General features: G+C 48.2%; 1 protein-coding gene across 6 annotated transcripts in view; it reads left to right on the top strand.

The window, feature by feature from the left end:
- Nucleotides 1-23908, top strand: part of BSDC1 (BSD domain containing 1) — a 70504-nt gene that overhangs the window by 25907 nt on the left and 20689 nt on the right. For 5 of the 6 annotated variants that reach the window (XM_075336158.1, XM_075336157.1, XM_075336159.1 and 2 more), the window contains exons 6-7: nucleotides 11277-11392; nucleotides 19906-19974. In XM_075336158.1, coding sequence (XP_075192273.1) covers nucleotides 11277-11392; nucleotides 19906-19974 — 185 coding nt within the window. The remainder of the gene's footprint in view (nucleotides 1-11276; nucleotides 11393-19905; nucleotides 19975-23908) is intronic. The other variant, XM_075336162.1, reaches the window with a different exon arrangement.

Below are 23908 nucleotides of genomic sequence, written 5' to 3'. Positions count from 1 at the left end.
TCAAACAATCCAAGGGAAAGGATACATCCTTACCCCAGCCCAAACCGAAAATACCACAACAGAGGAGGGGGCAGTCGAGTTTTCGGTCCTTTCGGGGCGCGGGCAGGTCCCAATTCTCCTCGTCCACAAGGCCTCAGAAAGATCAAAGGAACTCTGATGCATGGCGGTCTAAGTCACGTCCTAAAAAGGCCACCGGAGGTGCCGCTACCAAAGCGTCTTCCTCATGACTTTCGGCCTCCCCACTCCGCATCTTCGGTCGGTGGCAGGCTCTCCTGCTTTTGCGACACCTGGTTGCCACGGGTAAAAGACCGTTGGGTGAGAGACATTCTGTCTCACGGTTACAAGATAGAGTTCACCTCTCGTCCCCCGACTCGATTCTTCAGGTCATCCCCGCCTCCCGAGCGAGCCGAGGCTCTTCTGCAGGCGCTGGGCACTCTGAAGGCAGAAGGAGTGGTGGTCCCTGTTCCTATTCAGCAACAGGGTCACGGTTTTTACTCCAACTTGTTTGTGGTCCCAAAGAAGGACGGGTCTTTCCGTCCTGTCCTGGACCTGAAACTTCTCAACAAACACGTAAAGACCAGGCGGTTCCGGATGGAATCCCTCCGCTCCGTCATCGCCTCAATGTCCCAAGGAGATTTCCTTGCATTGATCGATATCAAAGATGCATATCTCCACGTACCGATTGCTCCAGAGCACCAGCGCTTCTTGTGCTTCGCCATAGAAAACGAACACCTGCAGTTCGTGGCACTGCCGTTCGGCCTGGCAACAGCCCCACGGGTTTTCACCAAGGTTATGGATACTGTAGTAGCGGTCCTCCACTCTCAGGGTCACTCGGTGATCCCTTACTTGGACGATCTCCTGATCAAGGCACCCTCTCAAGAGGCATGCCAACACAGCCTCGACGCTACCCTGGAGACTCTCCAGAGTTTCGGGTGGATCATCAATTTTCCAAAGTCAAATCTGACACCGGCCCAATCGCTCACATACCTTGGCATGGAGTTTCATTAGTAGAAAAAGTTTTTTTTTTTTTTTTTTTTTTTTTCCGCTCACCCACATGATTATTCCATCTGGCTCCAGACTTCAGGACGGTGCAAGGACATGAACTCCGTGTTCAGAGAAGTGGGATAGATAGCAATGGAAATTCCTTTCCTAATCCAGCAACAACGTCCAAAAAGCGTAATAATTTTTTTTTCCTTTTTTTTAAAAACTCATTTTATTAGAAAAAAATGTTAAAACTAACATGCGTTAGAGGGACATCCAAGATTAAAAGGCAACGTCTTACGCGTTTCAGGCCAGTGTGGCCCTTAGTCATAGACTTATGTTAACAGAATGAAACACATAATAAATAGAGGAAAAAGAAAAAAAAAAAAACACACCACCTTTGGGCGTACCAAATCCGGTCAAAGGTACACAGGTTCACTTGATTAGATTGACATGCATAGTAACATTGTAGTTAGTAAACTGACAGCAACAATTTAACCCCTTATTAAAGGTACAACAATATTGTTATTGCTAGACTCAAATCAATTTTCATCATTATAAGGCAAATATACTCAAAAAATTTTTGCGATCAAAAAATTATTGCAAAAAAAAAAAAAAAAAAGAGCCCAAAACATTATGACCACAAAACATGCCTATATATAATCCATACATCACAACATTTAATATATATACATCAAATCACTTCTGATGTTCATACCTGTTGGCATGCAGGTGTTATAAGCCAATATCCACTTTGCTTCCCTATCCCGCAGCATGTGAATACGGTCACCGCCTCTTCTGGGAGAAAAAACCTGTTCTATTATGTTCACTCTGAGAGAACTGGTGTCCCCATTATGGTTATATAAAAAATGCTGTGATGCTCCCGATAGGTTTCTAGAGGTCGGATTTGAAATGTCATATAAATGTTCCCCAATGCGTTTTCTTAAGGCGCGGATTGTAGAGCCAACATATTGTATACAGCACTTCTCGCATGTTATCAAATAAACACAGTGGTCTGAACCACAGTTCACAAAGGAGTTAATTTTATAACGTTTTCCAGTACTGGAACTCACACTTTCTTTAGTATTATACATGTGTGAACACGTTCCACATTGCTTCTTGCCGCACCTAAAAGAACCGCATGTGGGAAGCCAATTTTTTACAGTGCTGGGTGCAGATTTCACCAGATATGCGTCGCTAGGCGAAATGAGACTGCCTATGGTAGGGGCACGTCTAGAGACAAATCGACAACCTGTATCCAAAACGTTATAAAATTAACTCCTTTGTGAACTGTGGTTCAGACCACTGTGTTTATTTGATAACATGCGAGAAGTGCTGTATACAATATGTTGGCTCTACAATCCGCGCCTTAAGAAAACGCATTGGGGAACATTTATATGACATTTCAAATCCGACCTCTAGAAACCTATCGGGAGCATCACAGCATTTTTTATATAACCATAATGGGGACACCAGTTCTCTCAGAGTGAACATAATAGAACAGGTTTTTTCTCCCAGAAGAGGCGGTGACCGTATTCACATGCTGCGGGATAGGGAAGCAAAGTGGATATTGGCTTATAACACCTGCATGCCAACAGGTATGAACATCAGAAGTGATTTGATGTATATATATTAAATGTTGTGATGTATGGATTATATATAGGCATGTTTTGTGGTCATAATGTTTTGGGCTCTTTTTTTTTTTTTTTTTTTGCAATAATTTTTTGATCGCAAAAATTTTTTGAGTATATTTGCCTTATAATGATGAAAATTGATTTGAGTCTAGCAATAACAATATTGTTGTACCTTTAATAAGGGGTTAAATTGTTGCTGTCAGTTTACTAACTACAATGTTACTATGCATGTCAATCTAATCAAGTGAACCTGTGTACCTTTGACCGGATTTGGTACGCCCAAAGGTGGTGTGTTTTTTTTTTTTTTTTTTTTTTTTTTTCTTTTTCCTCTATTTATTATGTGTTTCATTCTGTTAACATAAGTCTATGACTAAGGGCCACACTGGCCTGAAACGCGTAAGACGTTGCCTTTTAATCTTGGATGTCCCTCTAACGCATGTTAGTTTTAACATTTTTTTTCTAATAAAATGAGTTTTTAAAAAAAAGGAAAAAAAAATTATTACGCTTTTTGGACGTTGTTGCTGGATTAGGAAAGGAATTTCCATTGCTATCTATCCCACTTCTCTGAACATGGAGTTTCATACCCTCTCAGCGATAGTGAAGCTTCCGCTGATCAAGCAGCGGTCACTACAGACAGGGGTACAATCTCTCCTTCAAGGCCAGTCACACCCCTTGAGGCGCCTCATGCACTTCCTGGGGAAGATGGTGGCAGCAATGGAGGCAGTCCCTTTCGCGCAGTTTCACCTGCGTCCTCTTCAATGGGACATCCTACGCAAATGGGACAGGAAGTCGACGTCCCTCGACAGGAACGTCTCCCTCTCTCAGGCGACCAAAGCTTCCCTTCGGTGGTGGCTTCTTCCCACTTCATTATCGAAGGGGAAATCCTTCCTACCCCCATCCTGGGAGGTGGTCACGACGGACGCGAGTCTGTCAGGGTGGAGAGCGGTTTTTCTCCACCACAGGGCTCAGGGTACGTGGACCCAGCAAGAGTCCTCGCTTCAGATCAATGTTCTGGAAATACGGGCAGTGTATCTTGCCCTGAAAGCGTTCCAGCAGTGGCTGGAAGGCAAGCAGATCAGAATTCAGTCGGACAATTCCACAGCGGTGGCATACATCAACCACCAAGGCGGCACACGCAGTCGGCAAGCCTTCCAGGAAGTCCGGCGGATTTTGATGTGGGTGGAAGCCACGGCCTCCACCATCTCTGCAGTTCACATTCCAGGCGTGGAAAACTGGGAAGCAGATTATCTCAGTCGCCAGGGCATGGACGCAGGGGAATGGTCCCTTCACCCGGACGTGTTTCAGGAGATCTGTTGCCGCTGGGGGGTGCCGGACGTCGACCTCATGGCGTCCCGGCACAACAACAAGGTACCGACGTTCATGGCACGGTCTCAAGATCCCAGAGCTCTGGCGGCAGACGCCTTAGTTCAGGATTGGTCGCAGTTTCAGCTCCCTTATGTGTTTCCTCCGCTGGCACTGTTGCCCAGAGGGTTACGCAAGATCAGGGCCGACTGCCGCCGCGTCATCCTCGTCGCTCCAGACTGGCCGAGGCGGTCGTGGTACCCGGATCTGTGGCATCTCACGGTCGGCCAACCGTGGGCACTACCAGACCGACCAGACTTGCTATCTCAAGGGCCGTTTTTCCATCTGAATTCTGCGGCCCTCAACCTGACTGTGTGGCCATTGAGTCCTGGATCCTAGCGTCTTCAGGGTTATCTCAAGACGTCATTGCCACTATGAGACAGGCTAGGAAACCAACGTCCGCCAAGATCTACCACAGGACGTGGAAAATTTTCCTGTCGTGGTGCTCTGCTCAGGGTTTTTCTCCCTGGCCTTTTGCCTTGCCCACTTTTCTGTCCTTCCTTCAATCTGGACTGGAAAAGGGTTTGTCGCTCGGCTCCCTTAAGGGACAAGTCTCAGCGCTCTCTGTGTTTTTCCAGAAGCGCCTAGCCAGACTTCCACAGGTACGCACGTTCCTGCAGGGGGTTTGTCACATCGTTCCTCCTTACAAGCGGCCGTTAGAACCCTGGGATCTGAACAGGGTGCTGCTGGTTCTTCAGAAACCACCATTCGAGCCAATGAGAGATATTTCTCTCTCACGCCTTTCGCAGAAAGTGGTTTTTCTAGTAGCAGTCACTTCACTTCGGAGAGTGTCTGAGCTAGCAGCGCTGTCATGCAAAGCCCCTTTCCTGGTTTTTCACCAGGACAAGGTGGTTCTGCGTCCGGTTCCGGAATTTCTCCCTAAGGTGGTATCCCCCTTTCATCTCAATCAGGATATCTCCTTACCTTCTTTTTGTCCTCATCCAGTTCACCAATGTGAAAAGGATTTGCACTTGTTAGATCTGGTGAGAGCACTCAGACTCTACATTTCTCGTACGGCGCCCCTGTGCCGCTCGGATGCACTCTTTGTCCTTGTCGCTGGCCAGCGTAAAGGGTCACAGGCTTCCAAATCAACCTTGGCTCGGTGGATCAAGGAGCCAATTCTCGAAGCCTACCGTTCGGCTGGGCTTCCGGTTCCCTCAGGGCTGAAGGCCCATTCTACCAGAGCCGTGGGCGCGTCCTGGGCTTTGAGGCACCAGGCTACGGCTCAGCAGGTGTGTCAGGCGGCTACCTGGTCGAGCCTGCACACTTTCACGAAACACTATCAGGTGCATACCTATGCTTCGGCGGATGCCAGCCTAGGTAGACGAGTCCTTCAGGCGGCGGTTGCCCACCTGTAGGAAGAGGCCGTTTTACGGCTCTCTTACGAGGTATTATTTTACCCACCCAGGGACTGCTTTTGGACGTCCCAATTGTCTGGGTCTCCCAATGGAGCGACAAAGAAGAAGGGAATTTTGTTTACTTACCGTAAATTCCTTTTCTTCTAGCTCCAATTGGGAGACCCAGCGCCCGCCCCTGTTTTTTTGTGTACACATGTTGTTCATGTTGAATGGTTTCAGTTCTCCGATATTCCTTCGGATTGAAGTTACTTTAAACCAGTTTATAATTCTTTTTCCCTCCTTCTTGCTTTTGCACCAAAACTGAGGAGCCCGTGGGAGCACGGGGGTGTATAGGCAGAAGGGGAGGGGCTTAACACTTTTAAGTGTAATACTTTGTGCGGCCTCCGGAGGCATAGCCTATACACCCAATTGTCTGGGTCTCCCAATTGGAGCTAGAAGAAAAGGAATTTACGGTAAGTAAACAAAATTCCCTTCTTTCCACAACTACCCAATCATTCAATGTTCCATCTTTTAGTGCTATAAACATTTACTAACACTTCATATGTTATTTGGTGGGAGCAGTTTTGTCAACTTTACACAGATTTACTAACAAAATGGCCACTGCCAGAATAGCACATGGCTTTTCTCACACCTCCCCCCCCACTAACTTCCTTTCTTTGTCTCAAACATGCCTCGGCCACCATGTGGCCTTCATCCACCATTTTGGCATGTGGCAGGGAAAAAGGACCTCACATCTGCTCCAACTCTCTCTCTCCTATTTTCTGTAGTCTGTACATATATATATATATATATATATATATATATATATATATATATATATATATATATATATATATATATATATATACACAAACACACACGTGTCCACGATCTAAGTCTAATTATAGATAAAAACACTTATTTTTCTGGCTAAGTATATAGTACTCCATCCAATCCATTGCTCAAACATTTACAGAGCACATGGTCTTCTTCACACATCCCCCGCCTTTTCTTTGTTTAAACCATGCATGCCTCGGCCACCATGTGCTTCATTCACCATTTTAAACCATGCATGCCTCAGCCATGTGCTTCGTCCACCATTTTAAAATCTGACCTAAAATGGCTGCAACCAAAAATAGCACATGGTTTATCACAGGATTGCAGCCTAGAGTCCCCCCATCCCAACAAAATCCACTCTCATCCGGATTTTTCCAGCACAACTAGACGCAACTTCACCAATTTCTCCATCTTTCTCTCAAGATAAAAAACACCAACAAAACCAACAAACAAACACAGGAGGAGATGACTCACAACTGACACACAACTTGAGCACTAAGTAAAGTTTTGTTAAGTCTGCAGCAGGCGCCTCGTCACGGTGTCCCTGCCCAGTTTCTACATGGTCCGTAATTCATCAAGACACCAATGGTGTCACCCCTGGCTACAAGGTGCCCGTACCAGCCGATTCACGTCCAGCGCTTTTTCTAGACCCCAAGACACCTCATACCAATTATATCACCCAAGCTTGCGCTAAGCCCCAATGGTATCCGTACCAGCCATTTCACGTCCAGCGTTAGGCCCCAAGACTACCACGTACCAGCCACAATGCGCAACTTAAACGCTATGCCCCAATGGTATCCGTACCAGCCATTCCACGCTAAACTGCGCTAGGCCCCAAGATTACCACGTACCAGCAGTCCCACGTATTTCCTCACAGAGCCATAAACTGTACCACAGGCGACAACCGTATACTATACCACAGACAAAATCCTTTACCATATCAACAAATTTGAGAGCCCGTGAAAAACACGTGCCTAACCTGACCAATTAAAACCTGCGCTATATCTCTAGGTCTTGTACCAAACCGTATTAACTACTTAAGTCTCCACTAGAACCACAAACCATATCACAGGCGACAACTAACAGAACTCACAAACCCACATGCTCTCTTAATTTCCCCTCTTCACAAATACACACAACAGGCAGCAGGCAACTGAATGTGACGGTTCTTCCGAGATTAATATGGCCAATAGCCGTGAGACCCGTCTGCCCGTCAACAGATACCCCAACAAACCGGACACAGTCAGGCAATCAGTGCCACACACCCCACCGAGACCACGGGAAGACTACAGATTATGAAAAATCAGCAGACCTACCGTACTCTCGTTCGGAAGTGATCAGTTTCCTGGGGTGTCCAGCACGTCATGCCATTCCAGTTGCCGGTTCATCAGGATTTCAGGTGTCTACGTCTATTGGCCCCACGTTGGGCACCAATAATGTTAAGGTGAACTCTTAACCAGAGATCACTAGTTGCCTACTGCCTGGCCGAATTGATATGGGCCAAGTGCATGCATAAAAGAATCCACACCAGACACAGTCGGATGTGTAATCTCTTCTTGGTCACAATAAAAAAATGGCACCAAAGAAAATGGCACCAAAAACAGACAGAGAAGAGCATGCGTCCTCTTGATATAGGCTAGGGGCGTACACAAGTTCAGATATGCACATTTAGTGGGACAGTTCATGAGCTAGCCAATGGGGACATCCGTGTTGCTGTTGATGGGCGGGTCTGACTTCAGTGGATGAAACCATGATGATTGGAGGGACGTCATCTGGTGCATCCATGCTGATGGTTTGGTCTGTCTTCCCTTATATGGTGGTCTTCTTTCATCTGGACATTCCTTGCATTCCAGGCAAGGTGTGGAGAAACAGGCAATAGCAGCCATCTTTATATCTGTGTCATGTATATGATCTGAACCCTGAATTATGTAAGGCAAATCGACATTTCCCACAATCCCTTGTCAAGAGGTTAATTAAGTATTTAATCTTATGGCTCTCCTCAACAAGGGCAGTATATCTAGCCCTATTGGCTTTCCATCGGTGGCTGGAGGGCAGGCAGATCTGAATCCAGTCGGACAACGCCACTGCCGTCGCCTACATCAACCACCAAGGCGGCACTCGCAGTCGTCAAGCCTTCCAGGAAGTCCGGCGGATTCTGCAGTGGGTGGAAGACACAGACTCCACCATCTCCGCAGTTCACATCCCGGGCGTAGAAAACTGGGAAGCAGATTTTCTTAGTCGTCAGGGCATTCACGCGGGGGAATGGTCTCTTCACCCAGACGTGTTTCGAGAGATCTGTCGCCGCTGGGGAATGCCGGACGTCGATCTCATGGCGTCACGACACAACAACAAGGTCCCGGCCTTCATGGCACGGTCTCAGAATCACAGAGCTCTGGCAGCGGACGCTTTGGTCCAGGATTGGTCGCAGTTTCGACTGCCATATGTGTTTCCCCCTCTGGCGATGCTGCCCAGGGTACTACGCAAGATCCGGTCCGAATGCCGTCGCGCCATTCTCGTCGCTCCAGACTGGCCGAGGCGGTCGTGGTATCCGGATCTGTGGCATCTCACGGTGGGTCAACCGTGGGCACTTCCAGACCGCCCAGACTTGCTGTCACAAGGCCCGTTTTTCCATCTGAATTCTGTGGCCCTCAACCTGACTGCGTGGCCATTGAGTCCTGGCTCCTAGCGTCTTCAGGGTTATCTCAGGATGTCATTGCCACCATGAGACAAGCCAGGAAACCAACGTCCGCCAAGATCTATCACAGGACTTGGCAAATCTTCTTATCCTGGTGCTCTGATAACGGTTTTCCTCCATGGCCGTTTGCATTACCCACATTTCTTTCATTCCTACAATCTGGAATGGACAAGGGTTTGTCCCTCGGCTCTCTCAAGGGCCAAGTGTTGGCGCTCTCCGTGTTTTTTCAAACGCGTCTAGCCAGGCTTCCGCAGGTCTGCACGTTCCTGCAGGGGGTTTGCCACATGGTTCCACCTTACAAACGTCCGTTGGAACCTTGGGATCTTAACAAGGTCCTGACGGCTCTTCAAAAGCCGCCTTTTGAGCCGCTGCGGGATGTCTCTCTCTCCCGTCTTTCTCAGAAGGTGGCCTTCCTGGTGGCAGTCACATCACTTCGCAGAGTGTCTGAGCTTGCAGCGCTGTCATGCAAAGCTCCCTTCCTGGTTTTTCGCCAGGATAAGGTGGTTCTGCGTCCGGTCCCGGAATTTCTCCCTAAGGTGGTATCCCCTTTTCATCTAAATCAGGATATCTCCTTGCCTTCCTTTTGCCCTAATCCAATTCACCAGTGTGAAAAGGATTTGCACTCTTTGGATCTAGTGAGAGCACTCCGGGTCTACGTGTCTCTCACGGCGCCCCTGCGCCGTTCAGACGCGCTCTTTGTCCTTGTCGCTGGCCAGCGTAAGGGATCTCAGGCCTCCAAGTCAACCTTGGCTCGGTGGATCAAGGAACCGATTCTCGAGGCCTACCGTACTTCTGGGCTTCCGCTCCCTTCAGGGTTGAAAGCCCATTCTACCAGAGCCGTAGGTGCGTCCTGGGCATTGCGGCACCGGGCGACGGCTCAGCAGGTGTGTCAGGCAGCTACGTGGTCTAGTCTGCACACTTTCACGAAGCACTATCAAGTGCATACCTATGCTTCGGCAGACGCCAGTCTAGGTAGGCGAGTCCTCCAGGCGGCGGTTGCCAATCTGTAAGAGGGGGCCGTTTTTCGGCTCTTTTTTTTATTGAGGTATTGCTTTACCCACCCAGGGACTGCTCTTGGACGTCCCAATTGTCTGGGTTTCCCAATGGAGCGACAAAGAAAAAGGGAATTTTGTTTACTTACCGTAAATTCCTTTTCTTCTAGCTCCTATTGGGAGACCCAGCACCCGCCCCTGTGCCCTTCGGGTTAGTTGTTCTTTTGTGTACACATGTTGTTGATGTTGATTTGTTCTTTGGGTTTATGGTCTTCAGTTCTCCGAACATCCTTCGGATTGAATTTACCCTAGACCAATTTATAAGTTTTCTCCTTCCTGCTTTTGCACCAAACTGAGGAGCCCGTGATCCACGGGAGGGTGTATAGGCAGAGGGGAGGGGTTACACTTTTTTAAAAGTGTAATACTTTGTGTGGCCTCCAGAGGCAGAAGCTATACACCCAATTGTCTGGGTCTCCCAATAGGAGCTAGAAGAAAAGGAATTTACGGTAAGTAAACAAAATTCCCTTTTTTTTTGCCACGAGATGCAGATTTGGTGCAGGAATTTCGTGTATAAATTTCACCACTAAATCTTCATCTTTTGGCAAAAAGACACACAAAAAGGTTTTGGTTTTCTGCAAGGAGATGCAAATTTGGTGCAGAAATCTGGTGTAGACATTTTCGCACCAAATTTGGGGAAAAAAACCCAGCTGTGACCTCAGGTGAATTCACTGATGTCATTGCTCTCACAGCTGCTCCATTAGTGTGTCCCACACGCCGCAGTGATCGTTTTCTACTGTGACCATGCTCTGCGACCTAAGGATGTAGCAGAGCCAGGATTGTCCTGGGGCGTTGTGTTGTGGATTACGTTGGACCTTCAGGGGTCTTTTAGGTGTAATTTAAATTGTTTTATTGTTTTTTAATAAAGGATTTTTATCTGTGTTTTCTGTTTTATCTCTTTCTACTTACACAATTAGTAATGGGGGGAAAGGGCTCATACTAACCATTACTAATTCAGGGCTGTGTATCAGCAGCAATTTTTATTTTTTTTTTGGGTGGGGGATGCCTTGCTTGTTCCCTAATTGAAGCCCTATACCGCCCTTTCACTCTTTCTCATAATCCAATTCTCCATCAATCTCCACCACACACCCACAACCACTCTGAAGGTTGGCTGGTGACTAGCTCATACAGCCTTTATGTATTTCCCCATTTCTTCAAGATGGCTGGACCATCATTGTAAATAGCACCTGTACTTTGTCACCCCCACCACATTGTAGATTGTATGCTCTTATGAGCAGGGTTGTCATTATTTTTGCTTTAATTATTGTATTTTTTATAAATGTTGCATATCACTGTATATGAACCTCTGAATTGTAAAGCACTGCAGAATATGTTGGTGCTATATAAAGATTATTATTAGTTTAACATGTCTTACTAACAGGTCCCCTGGTACAGTTTGATGAATGGTTGATGTCCTGGGACTCAGAGGAAAGGAAAGCGGAAATTTCAGAATTACTGGTTTCCAGCCCTTCCATTCGAGCACTCTATACAAAAATGGTAATGCTGTATGAATTTCTTCTATACTATAGCTGTGTTTATTGGGCACGAACCAAGACCTGTTTGTCCACTCTTGCACACTTTCATAGAATAATCTTTCAGATCGTTGGTTTAGACTTTTAATTTAGGACATTAAATTGATGTAATAGAGCAAATATATTTATTTGTTTATTTATTTATTCATGTTATCCAAAAATACATATTCTGGTTTATTGATTCATTTATCCTAGGCTATAGTTCACAAAGAATGAGACTCAACATGCCCATGCTTCATTTTTTTATAGGTGTGTTTTGTTGTTTTTTTCCTGAGAAATAAACCTTCAGTATTTTTGGACTGTTAAAGGGAACCAATCATCAGGATTTTCATGTATAAGCTGCAGCCAGTGCAGTGCTGGCACTATCATGCACAGTGTGTACATACCATCAGGGGGCAGCTCGGGTGTTTAGGCAGTGAAATTCATCTTTATAAAGTTTGAAATTTCGTGCACTTTTTGATTGACGTGTGCACCTCTGCAGATAATGTCCGGGCGGGTTATGCAGGAGTTCCCCGCCCCCCCACCAGCCTGTTCCTCCCTCTCTCCTGATGTCCGGGCGGGTTATGCACGTGTTCCCCGCCCCCCCGCGCCGCCTGTTCCTCCCTCCCTCCCTCTGGCTGTATGTAAATATCTAATCTTCAGAAACATGGCGCCGGAGTTGGCCTCTGCGCATAGCGCTTATCTCCGGCGCCATGTTTCTGAAGCCCCCGCATTACACAACTTGGTGTCTGAGAGGGTGGCGCCACAGCGATGTCCCACCGGCTGGTGTGTTGGCCCGGTGTCCTGGGGCGGCACGATACAGGAGCAGCAGGTAATCGCGTCCTCCGATCACCTGTTCTGCAGTCCTGTTGTGATCGCGCTCGCTCCTGCGGTCACAACGGGATCTGAAGGAGCGAGGGCGCATGCGCCGCCCTCTAACACCAAGCTGTGTGATAGGGGTTCAGAAACATGGCGCCGGAGATAAGCGCTATGCGCAAAGGCCCACTCCGGCGCCATGTTTCTGAAGATTAGATATTTACATACAGCCAGAGGGAGGGAGGAACAGGCGGCGCGGGGGGGGGGGGCGGGGAACACGTGCATAACCCGCCCGGACATCAGGAGAGAGGGAGGAACAGGCTGGTGGGGGGGCGGGGAACTCCTGCATAACCCGCCCGGACATTAACAGAGAGGTGCACACGTCAATCAAAAAGTGCACGAAATTTCAAACTTTATAAAGATGAATTTCACTGCCTAAACACCCGAGCTGCCCCCTGATGGTATGTACACACTGTGTATGATAGCGCCAGTGCTGCACTGGCTGCAGCTTATACACGAAAATCCTGATGATTGGTTCCCTTTAAAGCTATGCAGAAGGTGTAAAATGTAGCTTTCATGGCTCCTGAGTTTCTGCACAGCTTTAGTAATATGAATCTTATAGTTTGAATATCACTGATGAAATATAATGCAACAGCTGTTAAAGGGAACCTGTCGCCAGTTTTTCTCCCTTATAAGCTGTGGCCACCACCAGTGGGCTCTTATATACAGCATTCTAGAATACTATATATAGGAGCCCAGGTCGCTCTGTGGAACTTAAAAAAACACCTTTTAGTATACTCACCTGGGGGGGGCGGTCTGGTCCGATGGGCTTCACTGCTCTCGGTCCGGCGCCATTGTTCTCCTGCACATGCGCACTTCTCTCTGCTCTGCTGAAGGCAAGGCAAAGTACTGTAATGCGCAGGCACAGGGAAAGGTCAAAGACCGCTCATGCATGCGCAGTACAATACTTTGATCTGCTCTCAGCTGGGCAGATCAAAGTGCACATGTGCAGGAGCGCAATGAAAGCCTCTGTGTGGATGACGTAGGATGCTTCATGAACACAGGGCTGGGCAGGAGGAAGATCGCACAAGATGGAGAAGGCGCAGGACCGAGAGCAGCAACGCCCACTGGACTAACCGCCCTCTAGGCTAGTATTATAAAGGTGTTTTTTACTTTCTAGAGAGCGACCTGGGCTCTTATATACAGCATTCTAGAATGCTGTATATAGAGCTCACTGGTGATCGCCGCAGTTTATAAGCTAAAAACATGGTGACAGGTTCCCTTTAACACCTTCCTGATGTATGATGCAATAGTACTGCTGAAGGCCCCCCCTCCCCGGTTGCCGTCAGACCTCCTGTGAAGTCAAACCGTTGATTCGGGTTCATAGGGGGATGTTTTGTTGTTTTTGGGGGTTTTGTTTTTTTTTTTTTGTATATACTGCAGTGCAATAGAAAGAGAGATGGATATGTGTTTTGTTGTTTTGTTTTTGGTATTTTCTTTTCATTTTTTTCCTATTTGTTATCGATTTTATCTGTAAGAGTCCGATCTATCAAAACCTAAAGTTAATTATTCTGTATGATGAAAGGCAAAAAAAAAATTGAACCGTTCTTTTAGTCACACCTCTCTAAAAAATGCAATAAAAAGTGACCAAGATGTATGTACAATAAATTGATATCTATAAAAACCTCTCGCAACGCAAAAAAACTGCCCTGGCACAGGTCCTTCAATGAAAAAATAAAAAAAAAATGGCTTCATAAAATGGCAACACCTATCACTGTAAAGGCAAAACAGTGGCAGAATTGCATTTTTTCAGCATTTCACGGCATTTGGAATTTTTCACATTTTTGGTACTTCATATTAGTGCTGGTGGTGGTGTACATAGCTGCAGCTTGTCTTGCAAAAAAAGCCTTCGTACAACTATGTTGACAAAAAAAAATAAAGTTATGGCTCTTGGTACCAAAATTGCAAAAAAGTTAAAATAAAAATATGTAAAATGGGCCAAGGCAGAAAAGAGTTATTGAACTGTTTTCATGGATAAAAAAAAAAAATACTTTGGCTAACAGGAATGTGAGCAAGCATTTTATTTGACATTCTACATATTAACCTCTTCCCATGTGCCAATGGTAAGTAAACATTGGGACTTTCTGGGCTTTGTGCAGCACCGACTTTTTTGTTCGGCCAGTGATATTGCAGCGATTGCGACCCCCAGATTCCTGCAAGCGATTGCGGTGCACAACACTAGTTCTGAATGGCGACATCATCGGCACCTTATTGGCTCAGGTCTCTGATGTTATTCCCAGCAGTTTTTTCTAGATGCAATGCTCAATAGCGATTGCGGCATTTAGAAGCTTGTGAGAGGAAGTAACTACTTCTTTCACCCTTCTGGCAACTCCTCGATGTGATCACAGGGAGCCGAGCGTTGTCATGGCAGCTGGTGGTCAGATGATGATTTCTGGGTCTGCCAGGTACAGTAGCCTAGTAGACTCAGCCAAGAGCATGGTCTAATGCAAGTGTGCCAGATATGCCAGTGTGACACTGACTGGTATAATGTATTGCATTGCTTGTGCATTGCAATACATTATACTAGAGATCTGAGTAATAAAAGTTAAACGTCGCTGAGGGCAGATGAAAGTACTGTAATGTGCATGTGCAGGTAGCCTTTGACCTTATCTTACACCTGCGTATTACAATACTTTGCTCTGCTCTCAGCATGGCAGATGAAAGTATGCAAGAGCACAATGGAGACCTCTCTATTAATGACGCAGGACGCATCATGTACACGGGACTGGGCAGGAGGACGGCGATTGCAAGAAGGGAGGAGGCGCCTGACTCAAAGGGTTAAAGAAGCTTTCCAGACAAAAAGTGTACATTTCTAAATATGTATGCAGTACAGTTTAGTTGTATTAAGCTACTTACCGTTAGCAGTCTTACCCAGTTTCTAATGTCACTTCGGTCGTCTTCTGACTCAAGTGACTTCAACTCCAACTAGCTGGTCACACAGAGGTTTATTTATGTGAGAGTTTTTGTGCTGTCCTGTCTTAGGCTGCTTTGACACTGCGTTCCGGGAGTACATGCCTCCAGAAAGCATATACTTCTGAAAATGGTGCACGACAGAGCACACTGTGATATTGTCTGCACCATTGTAGTGAATGGGCCCCCCCTCCCCGCAAAACAGGTTTCGGGTGGAAGCCCTGACGGAACCGCTGAACGGCGATCAGACCGGAGTGTGAAGGCATCTCTAATCTCTAAGGTAGCATAAAGTTATAGAGCAGGGGGAGCTGAGCAGATTGAGTTTGGTGCAATAAGGCTGTGTGCACACGTTGCGTTTTTTACCGCGGAAACGCTGCGTTTAGAACCGCAGCGTTTCAGTGGCAAATTGCATGCGTTCAGCTTTCCCAGCAAAGTGTATGGGAAAGCCGAAAAATCAGTGCACATGCTGCGTTTCTAAACGCAGCGTTTTGGATGCCAAAAATCGGTGCGGAAAGAAAAGCAGCATGTCACTTCTTTTGTGCGGTGTGGCTGCGTTCTCTCCCCCATTGAATCAATGATGTGGGGTCAGAACGCAGCTACACCGCAGTGAGCTGCTTTTTTGTTGCGGTCCGCGGCCTTTGTCGGCACGCCAGAACGCAGGCATTTACCTGGAAGTGAGGTCAAGAGGTTTCCTGTTGACCTCACTTCCTGGCAAAGTCCTGGAAAGCCCCCGGTGTCGCCAAAGTGCCCGCCCCGACCCCCGACCCCCCTCCCGAAAATCCAACATGGCCGCGCACAGTAGCGCACCGGCCGCCCTGCTCCTATGATTTCTGTCGCATGTGCAATAACACATGCGACAGAAAAATGCCCCCCAGGCCCTGCCCGGTCACCCCCTATTCCCCCGGTATTCCCCCTTACCTGTCCGGTCGCAGCGCTGATCCCCCGCGGCCCCCTCCTCCTTCACAGTGCACGCTGGCCGGTCACATGTGCAGAGCAGCTGACAGCCAGCACTGTGTTCAGGGAGCTGTGCTGGCTGCTCGCACTCTGCAGCTGTGACCCGGGGAGAGTGGGTGCAGATTTTTGGCACCCACTCTCCTCAAATGGAGGGTCTGCCCTCCTAGAAAATGGGGGATACGTTCCCTGAACGTGCCCCCATATTCTAGAAGGTCCAGAGGCGACGTGGGATGTCCATATGGATTTCTGCGGACCCATTTTTTTCAAATTTTTTTTTAATAAATTGGAGAACAAGGGAATGATTTGGGGAGTGTTTTTTCTAATAAAAATTTTTGTCATTTTTTTTGGTTTTGTTTACTGTCAATTAGTTATGTCTGGTATCTGATAGACGCCGTGACATCACTAATTGCTGGGCTTGATGCCAGGTGACATTACACATCTGGTATCAACCCCATTTATTACCCCGTTTGCCAACGCACCAGGGCGCGGGATGAGTTGGGGCGAAGCGCCAGGATTGGCGCATCTAATGGATGCGCCACTTCTGGGGCGGCTGCGGCCTGCTATTTTTAGGCTGGGAAGAGTCCAATAACCATGGCTCTTCCCACCCTGAGAATACCAGACCCCAGCTGTCAGCTTCACCTTGGCTGGTGATCTAATTTGGGGGGACCCCACGTTATTTTTTTTTTAATTCTTTATTTATAAATTAAAAAAAAAAGCCTGGGGAGCCCTTCAAATTGATCACCAGCCAAGATGAAGCTGCCAGCTGTGGTTTGCAGGCTACAGCTGTCTGCTTTACCCTGACTGGCTATCAAAAATAGGGGGGACCCCACGCCATTTTTTTCATTGTTTTTTTTTTTTTTATTGGATAAATACTAAGCTAGGCACCCTTTAGTGCCACATGAAAGGTACTAAAGGTGCCAGCTTAGAATATGCAGGCGGGGGTGGGACGTTATATATATTTGACATCCATTCATCCATTGACGCTTTTTAGGTTGTGTGCCCACAATCAGGGTTTGCAGCGTTATGGGCGCTGAGTGTTTTCCCTGCGTCCATAACGCTGCGTTGTGCAGTAGAAGCACAGTGGAAGGATTTTTAGAAATCTCATGCCCACTGTGCTTCTTTTCTCCGCAGCATAAACTGACCGGTGGCGCAGCTTCCCGAGCCTCAGCATGTCAATTTATGCTGCGGAGATGAGTGTGCTCTGCAGGTAGCATAGAGCTCCACAGCAGCCTGAACCCAAATCGTGGGCGTGGGCAGCTGCAGGAAGGCTGGCACTGTGTACTAGACGCCGTGTCGCTGGATCATGGCCACATAGCCTTAGGCCTCTTTCACACGTCAGTGATTCTGGTACGTTTGTGCTTTTTTTTTTTTTTAAACGTACCAGAATCACTGACCTACGCAGACCCATTATAATGAATGGGTCTGCTCACACGTCAGTGATTTTTCACTGCATGTGTCTCCGTGCGGCGTACCCGCGTGTGCGTGGTTGCCGCACGGAGACATGTCCATTTTTTACTGGCATCACTGATGTTCCACGGACCACGCAGTGGTGTGGTCCGTGAAACACGTGCCAGAAAAAAACATGCTTTTAAAATAAAAATCATTTTAACTCACCCGGCGTCCAGCGATGTCCTCTGCAGCCCGTTCTCCCTGCTGCTTCTGAGCCGGCTCATTATTGTCGCGCATATTCATGATGTGCGACACAGCTGACCCGGAAGCAGCTGCTGCGGGGGTCAAGGCCGGCTGGATGCTGCACCGCGGGAGCGATCAGCACCATGGAGAGCGGGAGCGGGCACAGGTGAGTTAATCTCTAAGTGCAATCACGGGCCACGGAGAACTGAGCCCGGATTGCACTTAGACAACCCATGTGTGCCGTGATTCACGGCACACGGAGGGACATGTGCGTGTTTTACACGCCAGTGAAAAACGTCAGTGTTTTTCACTGACGTGTGAAACGGCCTAAAAGTGAGAATATTGTTGCTACAGCAACATTTTGGGTGAAGTAGCTGTGGATTCAAAATGCTTAATATACTCCTGAATAAAATCCTTGAGGGGTGCAGATTCCAAAATGGGGTCACTTGTGGGGGTTTTCTGACGTATAGGTACCCAAGGGGATCTGCTAATGTGACATGGTGCGCGAAGTTTATTTCAACTTTTCCAAAATTCAAATGGTGCTCCTTCCATTCCAAGCCCTCCCATTTATCCAAACAGAATGTGGAGAAGGAAATGACATCACAGGTTTTTTTTTTCCAAAGGTCTGTGTTCAACCAACTTTATTAACACTGACAAGTCTTAAAAAACGCACCTAAAAAAACGCATGAAAAACGCATGCGTTTTCGATGCCTTTTTCTCAAAAAGCATTGTTTACAATTCTCCCCTCTGCCAGAGGGTGCGTTTTGTTCCGCGCTGAAAAAAAAGCAACGTGTGCACATAGCCTAACCTGTGTTTTCATCATTTTAATCCTCTGCTCTTTCTGGGATGCGGGATGCTCAGTGTAGTGGGCCATCCGATCAGTGACTGACAGCCTGCTTTTCTATAAGGCCAGTGTCACACTTGCGATTGCCTCACGTGTACCTAACGCAAGTTTTGCGGTGCATCGCCTGGCCCAGACTCATCACTCTCCTTACAGGAGCGGGTCGGTTGCATACATCTCTATGCATCTCTTGCATGTTACAGAGCTTCCCCTGCTCTGTAACATGCCTGCAGATGATGGCAGGGGTAGACTGACATATTTTCGGTCCGACAAAACACTGGATCGTGCTGTTAGTCTATGGGGCCATGCATATTAGACTTTTTCCTCTAGACTGAGGGAAAAAGTGATGTATGTCCAAATTTGATCTGCTATTCATATTGCACTTGGCCATACAAGTAAATGAGTGCGTTGAAAACATCAGACCACACTCTGATGACATCTGAGTACAGACAGTCTGGTTTCCGCATACTGAATGAATGGAACAAGATTTCATCTTCTCCTCAGTGTGCTCCGATTCTCTCATCCAGGAGAATCTGATCACACTATACTGACACTCTGGTTAACCCTGATAAGAGTTTGGTCTGATTGTCATTTGCATAATTGTTCAGATTCTGTCAAGTGAGAGATTCTCTGGGCTCTGCCCCTGCCCCTAGTCTGCATTTTAATAGTGACAGGCTCCTGTAAAATCCTTCCTATAGTCCTAGAGATATGGCACTTTTTATTTAGTGCTGATTCTAGTGGGCTCAAAGGATAATTAAGCAAGTAAGCCTAAAAACACAGCGCCCACAGAGAATTGTGAGCCACACTCACTTTGGAAAGACCATGAAGAGGTCCAAATCTCCCGAACCGTATGGTAGATTTAAAGAAAATCAGAAAAAAAACAATACTCAAGTAATATGCGTATAAATATAATAAAAGCAAAAACTGGCCATTTTTGACCTCGTGTCAGGTTCTCTAGAATTTTTATATTATTAGTAGAGTAACCCTTATTTGTGTTTAATGATCCAGAATACTACGTTTTCCCAGCTTTCCTACCACCGATTCATGTTTTCATGGATAGTAATCTGGACAAACTTTCAATCAGTCTGGCGGGTATGGGAAGCATAAATATCATGAATACATCGGACTACAGATGTCACACAACTGCCCAGGAGCAGATTAAAGTATTTGGGTACAGGAGGTATAGGCTGTATTTCTTTTTTAGCTGGGCTATTCTTGAACTTTGTATTCAATATTATTTGGTTCTAGCTATCTTTCATAACTCTATTGGCTAATATGTTATATAGGTACCTGCTGCTGTTTCACACTCAGAATTCTGGCAACGATACTTCTACAAAGTGCACCAGTTGGAACAGGTACATTGAAATGCATGAACTTCTTTTTATAATGTTTTTTTTTATTTTACTTTCCTCTGCTACAGTAATTATACTAGACTATTTCTTTGTCGCTCCATTGGGAGACCCAGACAATTGGGTGTATAGCTTCTGCCTCCGGAGGCCACACAAAGTATTACACTTTAAAAAGTGTAACCCCTCCCCTCTGCCTATACACCCTCCCGTGCATCACGGGCTCCTCAGTTTTGTGCTTTGTGTTGAAGGAGGCACACATTCACTCAAGCTCCACATTTTAGTCAGCAGCAGCTGCTGATTATATCGGATGGAAGAAAAGAGGGCCCCAGGGCTCCCGGCATGCTCCCTTCTCACCCCACTAAGTCGGCGGTGCTGTTAAGGTTGAGGTACCCATTGCGGGTACAGAGGCTGGAGCCACATGCCGTTTTCCTTCCCCATCCCTTAGAGGCTCTGGGAGAAGTGGGATCCTAACCGGTCATCCAGGCACTGGGACCGGGCTCCCTCCGCAGCCCCTGTGGGAATCTGCCGGACAGGAGACTTAATATCATCAGGGACAGGCCCTGCATCCAAAAGGTACTCTGTGTCCCCTTGGGGACGGTGTATGGAGCGCTCGTGTCACTGACACTGCAGCGGCTGCTGTATTTTTAGGACGGCCGGGACTACCGCGCCGACCGTGCCTGTTTGTCGGCCGCAGTATTAAATTTAGTCCCCGGCTTCTGTGGCCTAGTACCATAACTCCCGCCCCCGGGCCTGCCAGTCAGGGGTAAGGGCGGGACGGTCGACCTGACGTTGACAGTGAGGGCTGGAGCATACTTTGGTGTCCTCCTCCCCCCTCACTGATCACTGTGGGGCACCAGATTCCCGCACTTTATTAGTCGCCGCCCACGGCCCCCTCCTCCCCTGAGAGCTCCGGCAGCCATTTTTACAATCATTCTGCCGGTGGAGGATTTCAGGAAGAGCTCTGCAGCTCTGGGAGGCCCAAGGCAGGGAATCTGGTGGACACACAACCGCTTTGGGCGGTCGGTAAGCCACACCGGTCACCGGTGCTGGTCCCCCCTGGGTGCCGAAGTGTATATATTTATATATATATCTGTATACATTTTCTCTGTTCGGCCGCATTGTTTTTGCTTTGGCTATATACCCTCAGTGATCACTCTCAGAGGAGACAACAGCATGTCGTCCGCAAAGAGCAAGGGTGCCAAGACACAGGGTTATTTTGCAACCTGTACCTCCTGTGCGGCTATGTTACCTGCAGGTTCCACCTACCCGCACTGTGAGCAATGCTCGTCCCCTGTTGCACTCGCTCAGCCGGAGCCTCGGGCACTGGTGGGGCCCTCGGCTCAGGTAGAACCCCCGGCCTCCACTGTCCAGGTGGCAGGGACAGAGTTTGCAGCTTTGGCTGAGAAACTCTCTGAGTCGCTGTCACAATCCATGGCTCAGTCTATGGACAGATGGTCTGCTAAGATACTAGAAGCTTTGCAGTCCAGATCGGGCCTTACACAGGCCTCGGGCACTGTGAGTTCATCGCCCCCAGGCTCCTCTCGGTCTGCGCAGCAGCGTGCTCCTGGGGTGACACCTGAGTCTCACGGGGAGGACTCCGACACGGACCGCAGCCCCAGACCGGCTAAGTGGGCTCGCTGGGAACCTTCCCCGACTTCATCACGCTGTTCGGGGTCTCAGCTTGAGGACTCTCTGGAGGAGGAAGCGGAGGTCGCAGCTCAGGGCTCTGACCCTGACGTTGCTCTCAATCTTGATACACCGGAAGGGGACGCCATAGTAAATGATCTTATAGCGTCCATCAACCAGGTGCTAGATCTTTCTCCCCCACCTCCACCTATAGAGGAGTCTGCTTCGCAGCAGGAGAAACACCAGTTTAGGTTTCCCAAACGTACACGGAGTGCGTTCTTCGATCACTCTAACTTCAGAGATGCTGTCCAGAAGCACAGAGCATTTCCGGACAAGCGCTTTTCTAAGCGTCTTAATGACACACGCTACCCTTTTCCTGCTGACGTAGTTAAGGGTTGGGCTCAATGTCCCAAGGTGGATCCTCCAGTCTCTAGACTGGCGGCTAGATCCGTAGTATCAGTGGCAGATGGTTCATCGCTCAAGGATGCCACTGACAGACAGATAGAACTCCTGATGAAATCCATCTATGAAGCCATAGGCGCGTCTTTTGCCCCAGCCTTTGCAGCAGTGTGGGCACTCCAGGCTATCTCCGCTTGTCTATCTGAGATTAATGCGGTCACACGTACCTCTGCTCCGCAAGTTGCGTCTTTGACTTCTCAGGCGTCGGTTTTTTCATCCTACGCCATGAATGCCGTCCTGGACTCTGCGAGCCGTACAGCGGTAGCGTCCGCCAATTCGGTGGCAGTCCGCAGGGCCATGTGGCTACGCGAATGGAAGGCAGACTCTGCTTCCAAGAAGTTCCTAACCGGTTTGCCATTTTCTGGTGACCGTTTGTTTGGCGAGCAATTGGATGAAATTATTAAGCAATCCAAGGGAAAGGATTCGTCCTTACCCCAGTCCAAGCCAAACAGACCGCAGCAACGAAAGATTCAGTCGAGGTTTCGGTCCTTTCGGCCCTCAGCCAAGTCCCAATCCTCCACGTCCAACAGGCCTCAGAAGGGCCAGAGGAACTCTTATGCATGGCGGTCTAAGTCACGTCCTCCAAAGACCGCCGGAGGCACCGTCTCCAAGGCGGCCTCCTCATGACTTTCGGCCTCCCCAAACCGCATCCTCGGTCGGTGGCAGGCTCTCCCGCTTTTGCGACGCCTGGTGGCCACATGTCCAAGACCGATGGGTGAGAGACATTCTGTCTCACGGTTACAGGATAGAGCTCAGCTCTCGTCCTCCGACTCGTTTCTTCAGAACATCTCCGCCCCCCGAGCGAGCCGATGCACTTTCTCAGGCGGTGAACACTCTGAAGACAGAAGGAGTTGTGATCCCCGTTCCCCTTCAGGAACGTGGTCGCAGCTTTTACTCCAACTTGTTCGTGGTGCCAAAAAAGGACGGATCATTCCGTCCTGTTCTGGACCTCAAACTGTTCAACAGACACGTGAGAACCAGACGGTTTCGCATGGAATCTCTCCGCTCGGTCATCGCTTCGATGTCACAAGGAGACTTCCTAGCATCAATCGACATCAGGGATGCTTATCTCCATGTGCCGATTGCACCAGAGCATCAACGTTTCCTGCGTTTCGCCATCGGGGACGAACACCTTCAGTTTGTGGCACTGCCTTTCGGCCTGGCGACAGCCCCACGGGTCTTCACCAAGGTCATGGCATCCGTGGTGGCGGTCCTACACTCTCAGGGCCACGCGGTGATCCCTTACTTAGACGATCTCCTAGTCAAGGCTCCCTCCCGGGCGGCATGCCAACACAGCCTGACCATTGCTCTGGAGACTCTCCAGAGGTTCGGGTGGATCATCAATTTCCCAAAGTCAAAATTGACACCGACCCAATCACTGACGTACCTCGGGATGGAGTTTCATACTCTCTCAGCAATAGTCAAGCTTCCGCTGGACAAACAACGTTCGCTGCAGACAGGGGTGCACTCTCTTCTTAGGGCCCAGTCACACCCCTTGCGGCGCCTCATGCACTTCCTAGGGAAGATGGTGGCAGCTATGGAGGCAGTTCCCTTTGCGCAGTTTCATCTGCGTCCACTTCAATGGGACATTCTCCGCAAATGGGACAGGAGGTCGACGTCCCTAGACAGGACCGTCTCTCTTTCACTGGCAGCCAAAACCTCTCTTCAGTGGTGGCTTCTTCCCACTTCTTTGTCGAGGGGAAAATCCTTCCTGCCCCCATCCTGGGCTGTGGTCACGACGGACGCGAGTCTGTCAGGGTGGGGAGCGGTTTTTCTCCACCACAGGGCTCAGGGAACCTGGACTCCGACAGAGTCCTCCCTTCAGATCAATGTTCTGGAGATAAGGGCAGTGTAT

The sequence above is a fragment of the Anomaloglossus baeobatrachus genome, chromosome 2 (genome assembly GCF_048569485.1).
Source record: "Anomaloglossus baeobatrachus isolate aAnoBae1 chromosome 2, aAnoBae1.hap1, whole genome shotgun sequence".
Taxonomy (NCBI): Eukaryota; Metazoa; Chordata; class Amphibia; order Anura; family Aromobatidae; genus Anomaloglossus; species Anomaloglossus baeobatrachus.
The sequence above is the reverse complement of the archived record's forward strand: the minus strand, read 5'-3'. Positions and strand labels throughout refer to the sequence as shown.